General features: G+C 39.8%; 1 protein-coding gene across 1 annotated transcript; it reads right to left on the reverse strand.

Moving 5' to 3' along the window:
- Window positions 1-3421: 3421 nt before the first annotated feature.
- On the reverse strand, window positions 3422-16262 carry LOC143099505 (uncharacterized). The gene is made up of 18 exons (XM_076262467.1): window positions 15950-16262; window positions 15343-15443; window positions 14175-14246; window positions 13524-13586; window positions 11727-11852; window positions 10983-11123; window positions 10696-10836; window positions 10282-10330; window positions 9394-9449; window positions 6631-6655; window positions 6229-6347; window positions 6069-6113; window positions 5762-5857; window positions 5578-5649; window positions 5415-5448; window positions 5279-5296; window positions 4965-4991; window positions 3422-4811 (listed from the first exon to the last, which is right to left on the reverse strand). Exons 1-18 carry the CDS (start codon window positions 16008-16010, stop codon window positions 4273-4275), a joined length of 1785 nt encoding a protein of 594 aa, XP_076118582.1. The 5' UTR covers window positions 16011-16262; the 3' UTR covers window positions 3422-4272.
- Between the last annotated feature and the right edge of the window lie 3298 nt (window positions 16263-19560).

A 19560-nucleotide genomic window follows, 5' to 3' on the forward strand; every position in this document is an offset into this window, starting at 1 on the left:
AGCAACGCTGTATCATCATGGTGTCTTATGCTGTCAGCCAAACCTGGTCGGGAGCAGGTTATAGGTTATATCTCAAATTGTGTAAAACTACCGCCCACTGACCAATCAATTTTTCTGAAAAACTAAGTTATCTCGTGTAGTGGGGAGAATAAGTATTTGAACCCATGCTAAATTTGACTAAAAAGAGGAATATAAAATGATCTGTTAGAAATTGATCTTAATGCCTTAATTCAAAAAATTAGTAAAAATCCAACCTTTAAGGACACCAATGTTCTTAGTGAATGAAGAATGTATCGTAAATAAATAAATGTTCTTCCTTAAATTACAGGGGCAATAAGTATTTGACTCCTATGTTAAATTCCCATAGAGGCAGGCAAACAAAAAAAAAAAAAAAGAATGTCAAAACAAGCAGCTTGCAGAGTTTTTTTCTCACCCCTATTTGAAGTTAGTGGTGCATGAGCGTATATATATAGGTGTGGTGAAGGGTAGATGGCTGCATTTCCATGCATGCACAAAAGTGTCTCTGTGCATGCTTGTTTCAGAATCATTTCTTATAATGTTATTTTGTGTTTGTGCATGGCAATAGGTTAAAACATTAGCAAGCACTGGCCTATGCAGTATTTGAGCCTATGCAGAGTGTGCATACACATGCACATACACTCATTGCATTGTATACATGCATATCAGTGTGCACAGCATTTCCTCCATAATCTCATGCATGCAAAGTCTGTATGACCTAAAAAAACGCTGTTGGTCTACGCCTGCTTGTTATACAAACTATGCATACATATTGCATGTGTGTTTGCTGGTATGTTTTTATGTTTTTATTTACATAGAGACCTACATGATACTTTATGTGTAATTGTCTCTGTGCAGTTACTTTACGTAAGTTGTGGACTAATGTGGACATTTGGGAGTAGGTGGGGCTTTCCTGTGTTTGTTCTGCTAATTTGTTAAAAGTTTGAAGTGTCAGTGGGAGTTAAATTGTAAACACTACATCCAACCAACCTCTTGGCTGTGGTAACAGTGTGCGTGTGAGAGAGAGAGAGAGAGACAGAGAGAGAGATAGACAGAGAGAGAAAGACAGAGAGAGAAAGAGAGAAAAAAGCTTTATCAGTGTGCACAGCATTTCTTCCATAATCTCATGCATGCAAAGTCTGTATGACCTAAAAAAAACGCTGTTGGTCTACGCCTGCTTGTTATACAAACTATGCATACATATTGCATGTGTGTTTGCTGGTATGTTCTTATGAGAGATCCAGACAACCAGACTAGTTAAAAAATACATGTAAGCTTTATTAAAGTCTTGTGAAAAGTAGTCATAATTGTCATTACACACAATAGAAAAACGTTTTTACATTTTACATACTTTTCAACATACTGAACATACTCTACTGTAATCTTTCCTGTAATACCTGAAAAACCTCATACCATCATACGGTCCAACAATTACAGTAATACCCTTACTACAAACCTTATCTACAAACCAGTGATTCCTTTGTCTCTATATGATCTCAATCTACAGATGAATGACCAACTCTTAGTCTGTGCTTCACCCATCACTGGAGTCCTCATCTTCCTGCAGTCAGAGCTGCACAGTCCCTCACTCGGACTTGCAACCTTGGGCATCAGAGACGGAGGGCATGCTAGTAATGCAGCTATACAACCCACGACCCATGAGTGCTAGTGCCTCTCACCTACACATGTCCTAAGGTGCCTGAGAGCCTACTTCACTCACTGCACCTCAAAATGGAGCCGTTCTAGTCTCTCATCTCCTGTGCCTAATTCATGCCAACACCATTACATTCTGATGCTTCAGAAACAAAATATTGATTAATTAATCTTTTATTAGTTGTAAGTAAGAGTTTGCTTGCAGATAGAGGCTACACACAGTGTAGATAACTAGAATAATTGCCCTGCCATCCTGACTCCTAAAGCCTTTTCTGCCTCTAAATAATGACCAGCTCTCTGTCTGTGTCCACTGTCCCAAACAGTCCTCCTTTTCACCAAAGCGCCTAACTCTTCCTGCAACATTTAAACAGACTATTTCCCTCCTACACATGCACCTCACCTTTTGCTCTGTCTGTCCATGTCAGTACAGCATGAAACTTTGCATATGGTTTCATTTCATTATAAAACCACACGACGTGCAAACGCCTCTGCCTGTGTGCATGCAGATAAAACTGTCATATGCGATTTCCTGTTTGTGTGTGTGTGTATGGTTTGTGTGTGTGTGTGTGTGTGTGTGTGTCTGTGTGTGTAGGTGGTCAGACAGGGGAGGATCTTTGTGGCAGGCGGTGTTTTGCATTATTGCTTTTAGTTTCAGAATATTATTCTTATGTGTCTATATCTGTGTTCTGTGTTTTGCCTGTGTGTACACTCTCTACATCAGGGGTTCCCAAACTTTTCAACCCGCGACCCCCAAAATAACCGTGCCAAAAAATCAAATAAAATGTGCGCACCGGCCATACACACTAGGCTTATCCAAACACGGGCTTAACGACAACACAAAAGAACAGAGCAGCCATGATTTTACATATAGAAATTTACTATATGATAAAAGCAGAATAACTTAGTCAAAAAATAATATCCATGTAACATGAGTGCACATTATTGCAAACTTAACTTGGAAACATTACTTTAATTTCCATTTTAACAGAAGAATATCTCATTCAGGGTAATATCCACAAACTGTTGTAAACATATGTACATTGTTGCTGCACAAATTTACATTTTGCGAATTATGTTTCAGCGTTAATCTCATCTAATGAGATGGATGCGCGCTATGCGCGGAAAACAGCAAGTCCATTCTTGGTTTAATTGTGGAGACGGCCACACGGAGATCATCCTCCACATTTAGACGCGATTTGTATTTGTTTTTAATATATGTCAGTGCAGAGAAAGTCTTTTCGCACAGGTATGTGGAGCCAAACGGCGTCAGTACGTCCATCACGGCCTTGAATAGCTCTGGATATTCCCGCTCGACTGAAATCCAGAACTCAGCAAGCGTCTTGGAATTAAAATCTGTCTTTAAAGTGCGGTCAAGTGACAGTTCTTTTATTTTTCCCAAATTTATTTGATTTATGGAAATCATTTCGCGACCCACCCTTCGGCGTCCCGCGACCCCCCGGAGGGTCCCGACCCCCACTTTGGGAACCCATGCTCTACATGACCTAAAATACTGCATTTGATGAGAGAGGCAGTTTTAGTGCTTTCATGTGTTTGTTTTGCTAATCTATACTGATAAACAATTAATTTACTTTCACTCTGTCATAACCTTGGCTATGGATTTAATTTGTTGTGTGTTTGTGTGTGTGTTTGTGTGTGTGTGTGTGTGAGAGAGAGAGAGAGAGAGAGAGAGAGAAAGAAGGACAGGAATCCGGACAACTAGGAAGATGGTTATAATATGCACGTTTTATCAAAGTATTGTGCTAATATAGTATTACACAAGATGTCTTCTCATTCTGTAATGATATTGAAAACCAATCAAAACGACTCCCTACAACCCAGCATTTAAACATGTGGTTGATTTCTCTGGCCTTACAAGACAGCATGGTTCAGTCTTGCCTGAAGTTTTGCCCTTAAGCTCATGCTTTCTGGCCTACAGTATGTTTCTGTTGGCTTATGCTATTTCTTTAAAGTATACAAAGAATTAAATGATCAAAGATGTGTCTAGGTTGTGTAGGTATACTAATCAGAGAAATCACAACAGAATGCATAACTGAGAGAGAAATATACTAAGAATGAAAAGATAAAAGGTTTTGCATACCAATACCAGTCACACTAATCATAGAGATCATAGCACATATCTCGGCTAACTAAGACTGAAGCAGTGGTCTCATTTTCACTAAGACTATGTGACTATATGACTATGTCATCTCAATCTACACAATGACCAACTGGCTTCGTCCATCACTTGAATCCTCACACTCCTGTAACCACAGCTGCACAGTTCCTCACCACACTTGGACTTGGGTTCGAGGGCCGTGAGCGGCGGACGAATTACAACCTCGGTTACATACGCACTACACTCCCATCACCTCAAAATGGCCTAGTCTCTCATCTCATATAATATGCCTAATTTGTGCCTATGTCAGATGATAACATTTCTTATTAATGCTTCAGAAACAAAACATTGATGGTAAATGGTAAAAAGGAAAAATAGAAGTTCTAAAGCAATAAAAGTAATGTTTGATTACAAACAAAGGATACACAGAGATGATTAGAATAATGGCAAAGACTCCTTTAACCCTGTTTAGAGGCCTTTTTTACCTAAAGAATGACCAGCTCTCTGACTGTGTCCACTGTCCCAAACACTGGGTAAATCTTCTCATCATTACCAAAATCAGCATGGAATGTGTAAATGTGTCGCCTTCTCTTCTTCTGTACATCAAAGAACCTGACTTGTTTGCCCTCCATGTCCAGATAGACTCCTACTCTGGTGGGGCTTGATTGGTTTAACTTGGTGACGGGGTCGGTAAGGGCAACAAGACTGCCTAGCTGTAGACGAAGTGTCCAGTAGCCTGTGGACGTGGTCAGTTTGGTAAAGCCGTGTTTGGGGGCCGATTCCTTCAGTACACCTATCCTCCAATCACAGCTCCCCCCCACACCCACCTCCCAGTAGTGCTGACCTGAGCTGAAACCCTCTTTCCCCTGGATGCAAAACCAGCCATCATACTTGTGAGGAGCTCTCTGGGACCATGCGTGTTGCGTTTCTTTGCTCTCCTCAAAGGTGAGTGACCGCACTCGTTTTCCGTCTTTAGAGGGCCTGAGGCTGGGGTTTGCTGTCTTTGGGTCCAGTGTGACCTTAACTGGAAAGGCCAGGGAACAAGATTAGGCCTATGTGTATGCAGCTACATTTGGTGACAAGATCACTGTCTCTTTGTGCTTACCAATTTGCATTACATTTGAACATTCAAATGAGGTTCAGCAGTAATGTACAGCATTTAAATAGTCTGTCTCACCTTTTGATATAACCACTGACTGCCAATCTAAAAAGAAACAAGGGCCTCGTGTTAGCACTAACAAGCATAGTTAGCACTAACAACATCAAGGACGTTATGACAACATTAGATTTCTAGTACTCTGACAGGATATCAAAGTGAAAACAACATTAAGGTCAGGTCATTTAGCCCCCACATATTATCCTCAGTAAACAACCTAGACCTATATGGTAAGGTACTGTCATTACAGTGGTGTTATGAGACACTAATCAGCATAATTTTGAAAATGGCAGGATAGACAGTGTATTATAATATTAAAATGAATGCAATCTTACCTGAGTTATGGATTTCCCCTGATACAAAAAGAAACAAAAACAACAGAGAGCTTAGTTGTTTAATCGAAAAGAAAACACAAACAAAGATAACCCAATTAACTATCCATAAAACCCGTAGGAAATAACCTTAACTTACCAGCAATGTTACCTTTCATTTCAGACTGTTTGACCTGGGGAAAATCAGCATACGTCAGATCATTATTAATCAGAATACAAACCAAGGTCATAATGAATACTGAAATGAATATTCTGTTGAAAATACCCTGATGTGTATTCTAATTATGTGATGAGAGACACACCTCCTCAGCATGTTTCAACCTTCTCCCCCCATTTTCTCCCTCATCATCCTTCAAGGCAGACAATTTGATCAGCTATGTGAAGATAACACATAGAACATGATATTCAGTAGGAAAACAGTAGGAAAATTGAGGTTGTGGCATTAAGACATTAATGCATTTCGCGTCTGTCATACTTCAACATTACCTCCTTGACTCCATTCAGATCAATAGCCAGCCCTTTAAGGATAACTTTGGACTCATCCAAAGAGGAGACATCTATCAACTGGAAGTGTTTGTACTTCTGTGAAGAGGATTGGGTAATGGAAGGACATAAATGTAAAAAAAAAATGTAAATTGTAAATGTAAAGACATAGACATAGCAATGTACTTGTTAAAAATGGCTCAGCATTTCCTGTAACAGCTATCAATTACACTCTCGGCACCTGCCCTAACAACCTGCTCCTTCTTGTTGTTAACTTTGCCATTATATGAAAACACACAGCACTACGTACCTTTAAAACATGGTTTTGAAGAATAACTTTGCACTCTTCAAGCACCTAGCAGTAAAGCAAACAAAGGAATAGCAGTTATGACCATTGAAGTCTATGGAAGATCACCTCTTAGATGAGGTGTGTCTCAATCTCATAATTAAAGCATACAAAAACATGTTACCTTTAGTAAGGATATCTTTGGTTTGAGGAATGGTTGTGAGCTGAATGTTTGCCTAGTCTCCTGTTTTTTAGGTACATAAATAACTACAGTTTGGCAACTCTGTGAAACAGAAAATGTCTCTGTAACAGAGAAAGTAGTAATGGCACTGATTAGAAAGGAAATGTAGTTTCATGAGAAAAATGCTTGTGCAGAGATTACACATGCACATGCATGCAAGAGAAGAGACATCAACAGAACATTTTAATAAAAAGTTTATATTCTGCAGTCAAATATGTATGAAGGACCCAGATGAATTGGCCACCATACTGTATATATGCAGCCTATTGATAACATGTTTAAACAATTAACTTGCATTTAGAAGTTCTTTTTCAATACTAACAAATATGAATAAAATTAACTCACTGTGCTTTGAGAGCGACATTTCATTTCACCTCCTTCATTTCAAAAATAAACAATGTTTCTGTTCTGTCGTCTGTTAGTCCACAAAGAGGGAAGTAACTACTTCCTCATAGAGCTGTCAAAGATAACCACTCCTCCTCACACAGTTGGTAAACAAGCCTGCACGTGACTCCTTATCTGCCACTGTAGACATGTCATTTGGAAAACCTGTATTTATCTAACTATTTACTGTTAATCTCTATCATCTACATGATTATACAGAGTACTCTACCAATCCTGCACTTTGGTATTAATGCTTCTTTGCATTTCTGGTTGGATGTCAACTGCATTTCATTGGATCTGTACTTGTACTCTGCTAAATGACAATTTAGTTGAATCTAATCTAATCTAATAAACCAGAACTGTAACTTACATGATATGCAGTATAGCACTCTTTAGGGAATGCATACAAAGAGAGTGTGTCCCACTGCAATGGCAATAAATATTATAAAATTATTCTGGCTGCTTGGGAATGGCGAGGAACACATAGACACACTGTTCAGACCAAATTATATTTATTATATTTATCACATTATATTGCATTTGGACCATTTCTCATTTTTACCCATATTCCAACCCCTGTCTATAGTGTCTATAGTGGACAGGGACGAACCTCAACATTGGTTGGCAATAGGGCCATCAAAATAACCCATTAAAGCACCCTTAAAGGAGGAATCGAGCTGCTACAGCCAGCAGCTAACAAAGCCAGGCAGCCAAAGCGCTACACTCTGGGGGCATGTCCGTGAGGTCCCATGTACATGCCCTAAAGTTCAAAGTAGTGTAAAGGGAGATAAATGGTCAAACGAAAGTCATGAAAAAGAAGAGAATATCGAGAGGTAAAGGAGGGAGTAAAATTAGAGGAAAATAAGGGATATAGGATAGCGCTACAACTCATGAGTCCTTTTTTTTTCACCAGCGGAGCTAGTTGATCAAACTTTTGCCAATTTAAAAAAAGCTTAACTCGAATCGCGATTCAAAGACCGCTTTTCACCAGCAGCAGCATCCATCTTCATTGTTTTCAAGTAGCAGGGAATTCACGCCGAACCGGGGGAGTTTCTTGAATTTCCCCTGGGGATCAATAAAGTATCTATCTATCTATCTATCTGAAAGTTATGTTGTTTAAAGGAAAAAATTGCTTTTGTTGCACATTTTAAATGTTTTGGCACGGTTAGAGCCTTTTGCAAACAGAAAGTGTAATTTTGACCACTGTTTCGGCCTGTGTGTTAACCGTTTTGAAAATGTGGAGTTTGAGTTGACTGCTACATCACAGAAAGAAAACTTTTAACCATGTTACTGTAACATGTTAGCTTAGAAATCTAGATGCACCCTAGCGTCAGCAAATTACATTTGCTTCCAGGGCTAGTCTAGCAAGTCTAGTAGGTGGGAAAACGCATGGGACTCATAGCGCTGTCCTATTGCATGCAGAGGGAATTAGAAAGACAACCGATTATCCCGCCCCTCGGACTGAGCACTGCTAATGGTGAGTGCCCAGACCCTACATTTTAATGTGGGTCTGGCTCATCAGGCTAGTACCATGTCCCTATAATGTCTGCAGTTTTACAAAACCTATCATGAGGGAAGTCTTATGTCATGATGAAGGATTTCTGCTTTGAATATGGTCGATTGATCTCGGCCTCAGTATGCAAATTCAAAATGCACCTCATGAGGGTGCTGAACTTATTCAGATTGCTTATAGGTGTGGGACAATGCTTCATAAAAGATGCAAACTTGCCAGATAAAAAATACATCTAGGGAAAAAAACTGCTGAGTGTATACGTTTGAGTAACAGAGAAGTTCACACCAATGTACCTAGCAGTGAATTTAAACTTAAATTGGTTCATTTAACTCTTAGCACTCTAACTCTTCCTGCAGCACTCAAATTTTTATTCTAAATTTACTCAATTCCAAAGAAAATGCACACCCACTTCTGTTGCAGCGATTGGTTGTTTTTAATGCACTGCTCTATCAGTTGTAATATAAAGCCCGCCCATGCCGGATTTGCAATTGTGATTTTAGGGACTTTGAAAATGGCCGTCAATGACCTCCTTGCCAGACTCACCTGCAGAGCGAATTCAAATTTGCTATAAGGTTCCGCTGGGTTTCCCCACACTAACACAGAAGAGTTTTAGGGATGTAATACACTGCTGGAGTCGGAAATGTGTTTAGGAAAATTATAGCCTTTATTGCATCAGATTCCATATCCCCACCCCCTACAACAGATAACATGCTATACAACCCTACTCTCTCTCTCTTCTTCTATCTCTCTCTCATCGTCACTATGCCTATCTCATTTCCATCCTCTCTGACAGTCATAACCCTTTGACAAGGTATTTTGCATAGTTCTGGAGCATATTCTGGCTCATAGGGGCAATCCTGACTCCTGATGATAGGGTACATATTACTGTAAGAGACGATGTGAGACTAAGCGAGACTGGGAACATAATTAGGCTGTAATTTTGGACCTATTTTTACTGAGACAGACAGTAGTGAGGGTGGTGTGAAGCAATAGAGTCAACATTAGGGGGAACTAATGTCCTACATGTATTATCAGATGGAGCGATGCATTTATACATGTTTTCTTTTTTACATATCTAATAGTACATAGCGCTTCTTTCCATTTCTGTGTCATTCAACGTTTATTACATAAATCACACACACTTGTTTCAGAAAATATCCCACTTCAGTAACAGACTAGTGTACATGCACAAAGGATGTTCAGCTACACACTGTGAGATATCTCATTGCTGTATATGGACAAGGCCTTACGCCTGCATCACCCAAGCCTGAAAGAACAAAAGAAACAGGAATACCATTAAAACTGTGGCTTACACTTATTCTACAATGCCATTTGCATAAGACATGTCTTGCACCATATACATGTATGTATATGCAGCATCAAAACCTAAAATAAATGTTTGGGATGAGCTGTAAATTTATATATATATATATATATATATATATATATATATATATATATGAATTCCTTTATATACATATTTTTTGAATATGTCTTGAGACTTCTGGAGCAAGCACTGATGAGTGACAGGGCGGTGCAAAAGTAGGCTAGCTGGTTAAATACATCAGTTAAAATTAGGGGTGTGACGATATCTCGTGCCACGAGATCTGGCGATACAAAAATGTCATGATATTTCTCGTCAAGTTAAAAATCTGTCTCGTGGAGAATAGGGGTGTGATGAGATCTTGTGCCACGAGATCACTAGATGGTGTTTTAATGATTGGCAAAATACAATGATTGCCAATGTTTGTCAAATGTTTACAGGATGGAGTTGGGCTTAATGATGACACGTCCATTTAAACTCTGTTTCCCCATGTACTGCCAATAAGGAACTAAATCAGTATCACCATACATGCAATTACCGTTGAAAGAATATGACCCATTTACAGTCCTTCCTTATCTATGCTAATTTAGCTAATAATCTCTTATATCCCAGCAACCATAAATGTGACTTTACCTGTCATCAGAGAAACTCTGTGAGTCTTATCATTATTATGGTTATACTGAGTAGACATGAGCTGTTTTCCTTATCTATGTTTTTAATACTTTATGAGTGTGACTGTGGCCTAAAATAATGTGAATGAAGGATGTATCCTTACCTACATAGTGACTTCTCAGTTTATTATTCCATGTTACAGGAGAGTGAACCTGTGAACAACAAGACAGTCACCACAGATCACACATAGTCAGTGTATATGCTTGTACACATATTGGGTGCTTCATTTAAAATCAAACCCTTGATCTGGGTAATTGTAGCAACTTGCCCAGAGAGCTACTGGAAAGTTATAAGTACGTATCATCAGTTTCCTTTCCTAGAAAATTCCCATGTGAGTAGGTGGATCTAAATGTGTCCTTAAAAAACATTATGACTAGACGGACAGGGCTGAATCACTCATATCACATGTTGTTTGTGGTAACTGGGCAATGGTAGCAGCTCTTTGTGAGTTTGGCAGGAGTGAATCACCCATGTATCATGTGTTGTTTGTGGTAACTAAGTAACAGGAGATGGGCACCTCTGCTCTTTGTTGCTTCTCTAGTACAGTCTTCCTCATTATCTCCAGGGCTGGCAGCATGTTGGGCAGCTGCCCCCTCTTCCACTGCTTGTCCAGATCCTCCAACACACACCTCACATCCTCTGATGCACACACAGAGCCCTGGGAGGATAAAAGAGGGTGTAGACATCTTGGGTGCTGGTGTCTTCATGTTCTTGTTTCATCATTCATGTGATGAGACATAATCCAAGATCATGTCTGCAATGTCTCAACTGCAATACTGTTAACTCTTGAGTCAGTCCTCTAACCTCTGGCAGTGCTTTCAGGCCCTCAGCCCACTGCTGTAATGTTAGCTGGGCCTGTCGAAATCTCTCATCCTCCAAGTCCTTTGAGTTCGTATTCAGCAAGATCTTCTTTCTGTTCACATCTGTACTAGAAGAAGTATCTATCTTCAAAAGAAATAATAATTTGAGTACAGACTTTATGAATCATTAGCAAGCTTAGGCTCAGGGGTGCTGCTGAGGGGGGGGCACTGGAGAGCTATATATTAGCAGGGGGCTCAGAAGTATTGTTTGTCATAGGGCCTACATTTTCCAGCAGCACCCCTGCTTATAGGCTCTATATACTGTATTTATATATCAGGCACAAAAGCAAAGGCTATGTCTATGCATAGACTAAATGACTGAACTCAAATATCACTTGTAGAACTGACACATTCCTACAATGCATTAAACATTCCATGTGGCCTCAATGTTCAACATTGATTTATAAACCAAGCAAAAACAAGCAAAAAAACTGAGGCATCCTATGTGGAAAATATGAAGCCTTCATTAATAAACACTGGCAACATGTTCTTCTTCACAGTGGTGTATTTTCTTTGATTATTTGAAGTCCTACTTGACAACACCCTGTAGTTTTTACACAAACCTGGAACTTCACTGAGTTGTCTTTTCCTTTACTATTGATTTATAGAGGACAGAGGTCCTTTACTCATATAATGCCCAAAGACGTGTGCAGGTACTAGGTCACTAACAACTGAAACGTATGATTACCAGTTTGGTTGCGGTCTTAAATAGTGGGTCTCGAAGTTCATCTGCCCATCTTAGGATAGCATCTCGACATTCATCAATGCTCCAGTGGTCTTTAAGAATGCTGGGCAAGACAGACCCTACTTGAACCTGAAAAGAGGACACAGGCCATGTGTGTTAGAGTGTGGCTACCTGACCTGAGCCCGACGGGTCGGGTCGGGTTCGGACAAATATTTAGAAATTATAGTCGGGTTCGGTTCGGGTTCGGACACATGGGGGCGACATGTATTGGAAGCTTTACATTTAAAATTCCTTATTATGTTGGGTAACCAACAGGTCTGCTTTACATGATGCAAACGTTTGTTTTTTGAGAATAAAGATGTAAAAAAGACCTATAGCTTTCTTCCTGTGTTTATCGTTACAACGCATTTCAGGCATGACGCCTGAAATGCACACACGTTGTCACAACTAGGCCTACATAAACAAATGTTTATGCACATTTCGCACATATGCACATAAGCAGTCTTGGGTGACGTTAAAAAAAGTTGTTAGCCTATCAGGAGATTTTAAGATTATTTGCGTTGCCTACTGTGGTAAAGACATAAGCTACCGGTAGGCTATAAGGTCGTCTCGTTCAACTGGATGAGGATTTCCTCGAGTTTCCTCGTCGATGTTGCATATGGATCGGTGACAGAGGCACTGTTGCAGTTCATTTCAAGACTTTTCGTCAATGGTAAGACAAGAATTCTATTTGAATAGGCTATGCTTGCTTGGGCCTCTTGTGTTAATGTGCGCTGTGTGTGACCTGCGTGCGTGTACACACATCTGATTCTGTAGACAATTTGTTGTGTGTTCCGTTTAATGGGCTAAAAAGACAGGCTATCCACAAACGTGAACGTTTAATCACTAGTATGGGGATAACTGAGGCATCATCTGCGTCGGGCTCGGGTCGGGTTCGGACATAAAAATTAAAATGCCTGTCGGGTTCGGGTCGTGTTCGGACAGAAATTTGCGGCCCGATCCGCACTCTAGTGTGTGTGTGTGTGCATTTGTGTAAGGGAATGAGAGAGAGAGAGAGAGAGAGAGAGAGAGAGAGAGAGAGAGAGAGAGCACACTAAAACTGAAGATGAATGTGGAAACTTTTTGAGCAATGTTACTGGGCAATGTTCCTCATTATTGTGGTTCTGGCATTTTCTCATTGATATTTGGTAACAATCATCTAATCAGAATAAATGGAACTGGTTATGTGGCTGCACAGCAACATTGCTCAAAACATTGCTCCATGTAGGCTATCATCTAACCTGACCCTAGCCAGATGAATTTCGCTCCGCCTAGCTCCACTCATCTATCTGGAACCGATCCATTGAAGTGTTGCTTCAGAAGGCTGGGCCTAATCAAAAAATGCTTGCATATGATTGAATAAGCCACTTGTCCGTCATCTATTGACATGCTACTTCAACCACTCACATCGAAGCCAACCCGTGACGCTAATAACAGTCTCACAGTCGCTTCTAAGCTATGTCACATCTATGAAACTCCCGCCCTGCGTCCTGATTGGCTGTACCATAAAATCGGTTGCACAAATCACTCTCAATGGAAAAGGTCCCAGATGGATGTGAGTGAAGCTAGGCGGAGCTAAGCGGAACAACATTCATCTGGCTAGGGCCAGGTTATGCATCATCACCTTCAGAAACAAAAAAAGGTAAATGACCTTGCAAAATATCCAAAGGCTATACAAAGCAATACAAATTAATCAGATTCAAATTGTATAACTAATTTGGACCTTGGAATATTCTGTTGAAGGAATTATGTTTCCATTACCTTTAAAGTTCTATTAAGTTGCGTGGCTACTTCTTTGAGAGCACCTTTACCACCAATATCGGTCTACAAAAGAAGAACATCAACTTAACTGTTAGCACAGATTTAATACATTACCAATATATCACAAAGCCAACAAGAAACTGGGGACGGTTTTAACTCACTTCTCAGATGTTGTGTAAATGTAGAAAACTTTAGCATTTCAGTTACCATTTCCAGTCTGTGTGATACATGTACGTGTATGGCCCTACACATGGTCAGGGGTGTCGGACTGGGGGTAAAACCAGTACTGATTACTAGGGCTCATTATATAATTAACTATTTTCATGTATTAAATTGAATTATGGCACTGTGCCTGAAAATGTTAAACCCTGAATTGTGTGTCTGATTTTTTATGTGTTATGTAATAACAGGGCCAAAGAGACAGCACATTGTTTTTATACACTTTAAAATAAAATCTGTTCAAACAATGTGATTATTTTATGTTAACAAGACAAAAACTACAAACAAGCAAATAATGTTACAACTGCCCCAAGTTTCACAGACAAAAATGTAATGTGAACAGAGACCAGCTGGGTCAAAGCTAGGGGGGATTAATCACACTCGAGTACGGTCCAGTTAAATGGACCCAGTGTGAATAGACATAAAGGCTACCTGTTGGCTTATATAGGATTCTGGCCGATGTCTTCGAAATAATGTACATTTCCAAACTTTTGCAACGATGACCTGTAATGAAAAGAGGTTCACACTTAAATATGTTGTTGAGCAAAATAACTACTGGTAATATATGAACACTTGTAATGACAGGTTAGTAGCCTAATCAGTGGCAAAAATAAGCATTACCCTAGGAAATAATGCCCGTCCATTGTTAGCCAAAAACCTAGCCTAGCCACAACTGCTAGTAGCATGATGGCAAAAATCAATACAGTGCCGTGTATTGATGTAGTGATGTGTATTGTGTTTATCAACAAAGAATCACTCAAACCAAAAACTTTTCGCGAGCTGCTAATCACTGGTAAAGAACTTGAAATAATAATTTTCACGTTTTTACGTTAGCTTACATTTATTATGACCGCCGCGTAGGTTTAGTCAGAGTTTTGTTTTCTTCCGGATTAGTTTTTTTTTCTTCAATCATTTTGTGTCAACGATTCCCGGGACACTGAAAGACCAGGCTACATGAAACTTGGAGGGCATGTACACGGAACCATTGATTTTCATTTTGATCCGGACTGGACCCCCTGAAAGGAGGGTAGGGCAGACACAGTTTTCTGTAAATATCTCGAGAACCATAGGGCCTAGGAGGACCACATTTTTTTGTACATTTGGCTCAAAGGGCCATCTCAACCCATCCCATAACCACTCATTAACAGGACAACGGGGTTACAATCAGAAACATAGCCTGAACTCCATGGAATAGCCTACTCCAATAATGTTTGAATGATTGAATAAAAACAATCCTTAGGATATTCATCCTGCATATTCAGATGAGTCATTACCTGGGACTCGAAGGGCTGCTTAAATTTCGTGGCAGTGCACCTTCAAAATAGATGTGCTTTATGCACTTTTTGCTTTAGACCAGGTTTTTCTTGGTCAGTGGCGTTGTGATTTTTAGTGGTTTTTAAGGTTTTTGGATAAAGTGCCTGACCACACCTATTATTTTTAATTGACAAGCCAGTGGGTGTGATGTTTAATTGAACTGAAGTGCATTGAGAAAAATTCATCACTACCTTGGGTGTAAGATAGGAACATAACTTATGTTGTGCTTGGAGCCATGATGCGCCGGGTGTAAGATAGAACTGATAAGCCTTACACAGAACCTTACCTCAAATAAAGATATTTTCGGCTTCAGAAATGGCTGTGAGGAATAATTATTTAATTTTCTTGCGCTCAAGGTAGGTACCTCGAACGCGGATACCACATCTTCTGGGCATTGGGAACAAAAATAAGAGAAGTGCAAAATCATTTAGAATATGGTAACACAATAAAGACTATCAACACAATGTAAGATAGACTACATTTGCATTTAGTAATTTAGCTGACCCTTTTAATCCAAAGTGATTTACAAAAAAACTATCAAGGTAGGCCTACAGTGGAACAAGGACAAGTTAGTGCAATAAGTAGTCTAATCAGTAGCCTACTACTCATATAGAGTCAAGTGTCAATTCTAGTCAAGTGGTAAGTGCTAAATTAGCATGTATTTGTTGAGTGGAGATCTGAAGAGACTTCAGGAGTTTTTTGAAGGTATAAGAACTGGTAGGAACTGGTAGTGTGTTCCACCGACGGGGAACAACAGATGAGAAAAGATAGGATTGTCCTGAGCGTTAGGGTGGCAGAGCTAGATAGATAGATAGATAGATACTTTATTGATCCCCAGGGGAAATTCAAGCTATGGACTATTAAAAAGGTAAGTAGGCTTAGAAGCTTCTTACCTGTTGCCTTGTAGACCGAGTCTGAATTCACAGCAATGAATAATGTCACAAGTGATGCCATAATATTCGTTGACGAATTGTATTGTGCTTCTGTTGTACTGCTACACCTCCGCCGCCTCGGTCAAACAGTTGAAAAATGTTCTCTTTCTGCATCAACGGTGAGCACTCAAATTACAGTTACTGTTCAAGGCGTACACCATGGCCTACATCCCCCCCAAATGTTGTGAAACCCCCTGGCAAGCAGTAATGCAAAGCAAGGGTCTGAATCAGGTGCTGTTTTGAGTGCTCATTCGTGGTGAACTAGGCTACAGCTGACGGCATTTGCAGGCTTCATGCCTAAACGAGTTCTGCCAGTTTCAGCCGGGAGGAGCTAGAGAAGAGCTTGACAAGCTTGACAAGTTCTTCCTGCTGGTTCTGCAACGAGCACCACTAGGCTTGATGGTCTTTTGGGCCCCCACCCTCGACTTCAAGGCAGCGCTACCATACCTAACCCTACCCCTACCCTTGCCTAGCCCTAGTGCCTTCCAGGCAGAGCTGCCTTGAAGACGACGGTGGGGGCCCAAAAGACCAAATTCCTCACCTGGAGGCAGATTGGTCCTGCAATGTTTTGTCCATAAATGTTTATGAAAAGGTTAAGCTGAATTGGTAAAAACAAAACTAATTCACTCTTTATCTTCTTTTTGTTTTTATTTTCTATTTTATTTTGATACTGTTGGGACACATTTTTTAAGGCTGTGCAGGGTTCACATTTTGTGTACAAATGACCAATTGCTCATGTCTATCATGTACACAATCTACATCCCAGCTGGCTACTGACACACATATAATAATAAATAAAATGGACTTATGAATAAGAATATAAGGCCAGATATTGTGGCCAGGTTTAAGTATTTTTTATTTAAAAACTCAGACGTGCAACATTTGTTTGTTCTGTTGTGTTCTAATTTTGTCCTTGTGGGTAGGCCTATGAGTGGCTGTATCACCATTGTTCATGTGATCATCTAAACAGTATTCAAACCACAACTGGAATCCCTGCCCAATTGGAATAATCATGTTCTCTCTCTCTCTCTCTCTCTCTGAGAGTGCACTGGCTCAAATGTATGCAAACTGATTTTTATATTCTTTGTATTTTATATTATATGTCTTGTTTTATGTGTGTATTTATGGACTTAAGTCTGCTAAATAAAGCTTCATATCTTTGAGGGGCAAGGTTAAGTCAAGTCTCAAGTCTTTTGCCATCTGATCTGTCCCTAACACTGTCATGTCAAATATTATGAAATCAAAGCATGTCCTGTTGCTATCATTCATACAGTATAGTTTCAAAACCAGTTGTAGGACAACGTTATGTTGTCTGCTGCAATGCAATCTGAAGAAACACAAATTATGAACTCTGTTTCAATCGTTTATTTTGCTTGCCACAACTGACATGTGTAGTGTTCTGTGGGGGAAATAGCTCTAAACTATACTGCAACATTTCTTTATTTCAGTCAGGTTAACTCACATATAAAGGGTGTCAGCTTTCAGACATTATACAGTGTTAGGTAGTTGAGTTAATGCTAGAGGACAAAAAGCATCAGCCACACTTGGTTTACCGATATACAATAGAGGACAATGTATTGTGCATGTTATGGGGGCACCGATATACAATAGAGGTCTATGTATTGTGCATGTTATGGGGGCATACTTGGTTCACCGATATATATATATATAATAGAGGATTATGTATTGTGCATGTTATGTGGGCAGGTAGGACATGTTTCAACTCGTGTGTGTATCTTAAAGCAACACCAAAGAGTTTTTTGTACCTTAAAATAATGTTTCCAAAATCGTTTCAGTGGTTCATCAACTTGTAAGAGGGTGAACAGCAATTCTGCATTCGCTTTGCGGCCCTCTATCAGCTATAACCGCACTAGGTAAGTTTGCCAGATCGGGTAGCGGATCTGTAGTTCGATGGAATGAGACATAATAAACTACAAATTTGACTTGCATCTGATGTCGCAAGACATCGTACTTTCATAAATCGTGCAACATATTCTACCTTGTCTGTGGACATTGTTATTTGCAAAGCCAGTGCTGGATAAACAAATAGCGTGCGTGCGACAGAGGGAAAGTTATTTGGTGTTGCTTTAAGTGTGTGCTGCTGTGTGACTTCAGTATTCTTGGTATTGAAGAATTTAATTACACTTAAGTGACAGGTGAATTTGAATTCCCTTCCTTGTACCATTTCTTTCTACATTCCACACACACACACACACACACCACACACACACACACACACACACACACACGAATGAAGGTTATGCATCTAATTTGCATCTTTGTGTGTGTGCATATGTGACCTGAGTCCAGGGGATTTATGACAGAGGAATGAATGATGCATCTGAATTGCACATTTTGTGGTGTGCTGGAATGTCCTTGCCCTTCTGCATTCCCTTCTACGTTCCACAGTGGGGAGAAGGTCACCTCATCTAAATAACATATTTCCTCATTAGCAGCATACCTGGTTGAACATACAGTATTTAGGCAAATCAAGTCTGTCACATACAGAAACTTCAAGATACGTAAACTTATGGTTCTGACTATGATTTAATGTATGTGGTGAAACCATCCTCCAGTCCCTGTTGTCAGTTCTTGTCTTGCCTTGACCGCGGTGAGTATTCTGCCATATTACCCATGGAAAGTTTACATATCTTGAAGTTCCTGTATATGACAGACTTGAGGTGAACCTCTCCCCACACTGTCATCTAATGGTGAAAGCTGGTAATGAGAATACGAATACTATAGGGACTGTTTGTTATTTATTTCAGGGGCTACCGGAGGGATTTTGGGAGCGTTAATCAAAAAAGACATGAATCTCCCTCAACAGCAACAAATTTTTCAATGACCCCCCCCCCAGAATAATTGAGAAGAAATGTATTGATGTCTTCTGCACTGGTTTGCACTTCGCAAAGATGTACAAATAACCAGTTTTATAACAATCATGACTTAACCTCTACTTTCTCATCTTACACATTACACTTCACCAAGATGGTGGCCATTTCAGTAGATTTACTCACTAACATTGTTGTGGAAACACAATAAGCATGGAAACTAAATGCACACTTCCTGCATTACTTCAAGTTACTCCTCTAGTAAACTAGTATTCACATAAAATAAAACAATAAAACATTGAGACCATTTAACAAAGCACACTGGGTAATTACAAATTCCACACATGGTTATATGGACTCGTCACTAGGCTTCCTCAGTCATTGTAAGCTGCCGAAGCTGAACATTATCCAAAACTCCATTTCTCAGATGAGCGTCAATTTGGGAGCTTACATGCTATACCACTCCTTCCTTGAAATGCCTTGAAAAGGCTGTCGTTTGCACAATTTCACAAATAATCACCGGGACCGAAACACGTTTTCCGGGTTTATCATGTATTTTAACTTTTTTCCCGCTGTCTTCCCATTTTAATATTTTCCCGTAAAATATTCCGTATTTCAATACTCTCATAACATTAGCCCTGCCATCGGCCCTGTCTCTGTAGTTATCCTGTTGCTACCCCCTTGCCTTGCCCTTCCAGCAAAACAGATATCAGATATCTTCAAAGCATAATTTTGCTTGCT

Source organism: Alosa pseudoharengus, unplaced genomic scaffold (genome assembly GCF_046254945.1).
Source record: "Alosa pseudoharengus isolate Yale_2024_CS ecotype anadromous, Long Island Sound unplaced genomic scaffold, YU_APseudo_1.1 YU_APseudo_1.1_scf_3, whole genome shotgun sequence".
Classification (NCBI taxonomy): Eukaryota; Metazoa; Chordata; class Actinopteri; order Clupeiformes; family Clupeidae; genus Alosa; species Alosa pseudoharengus.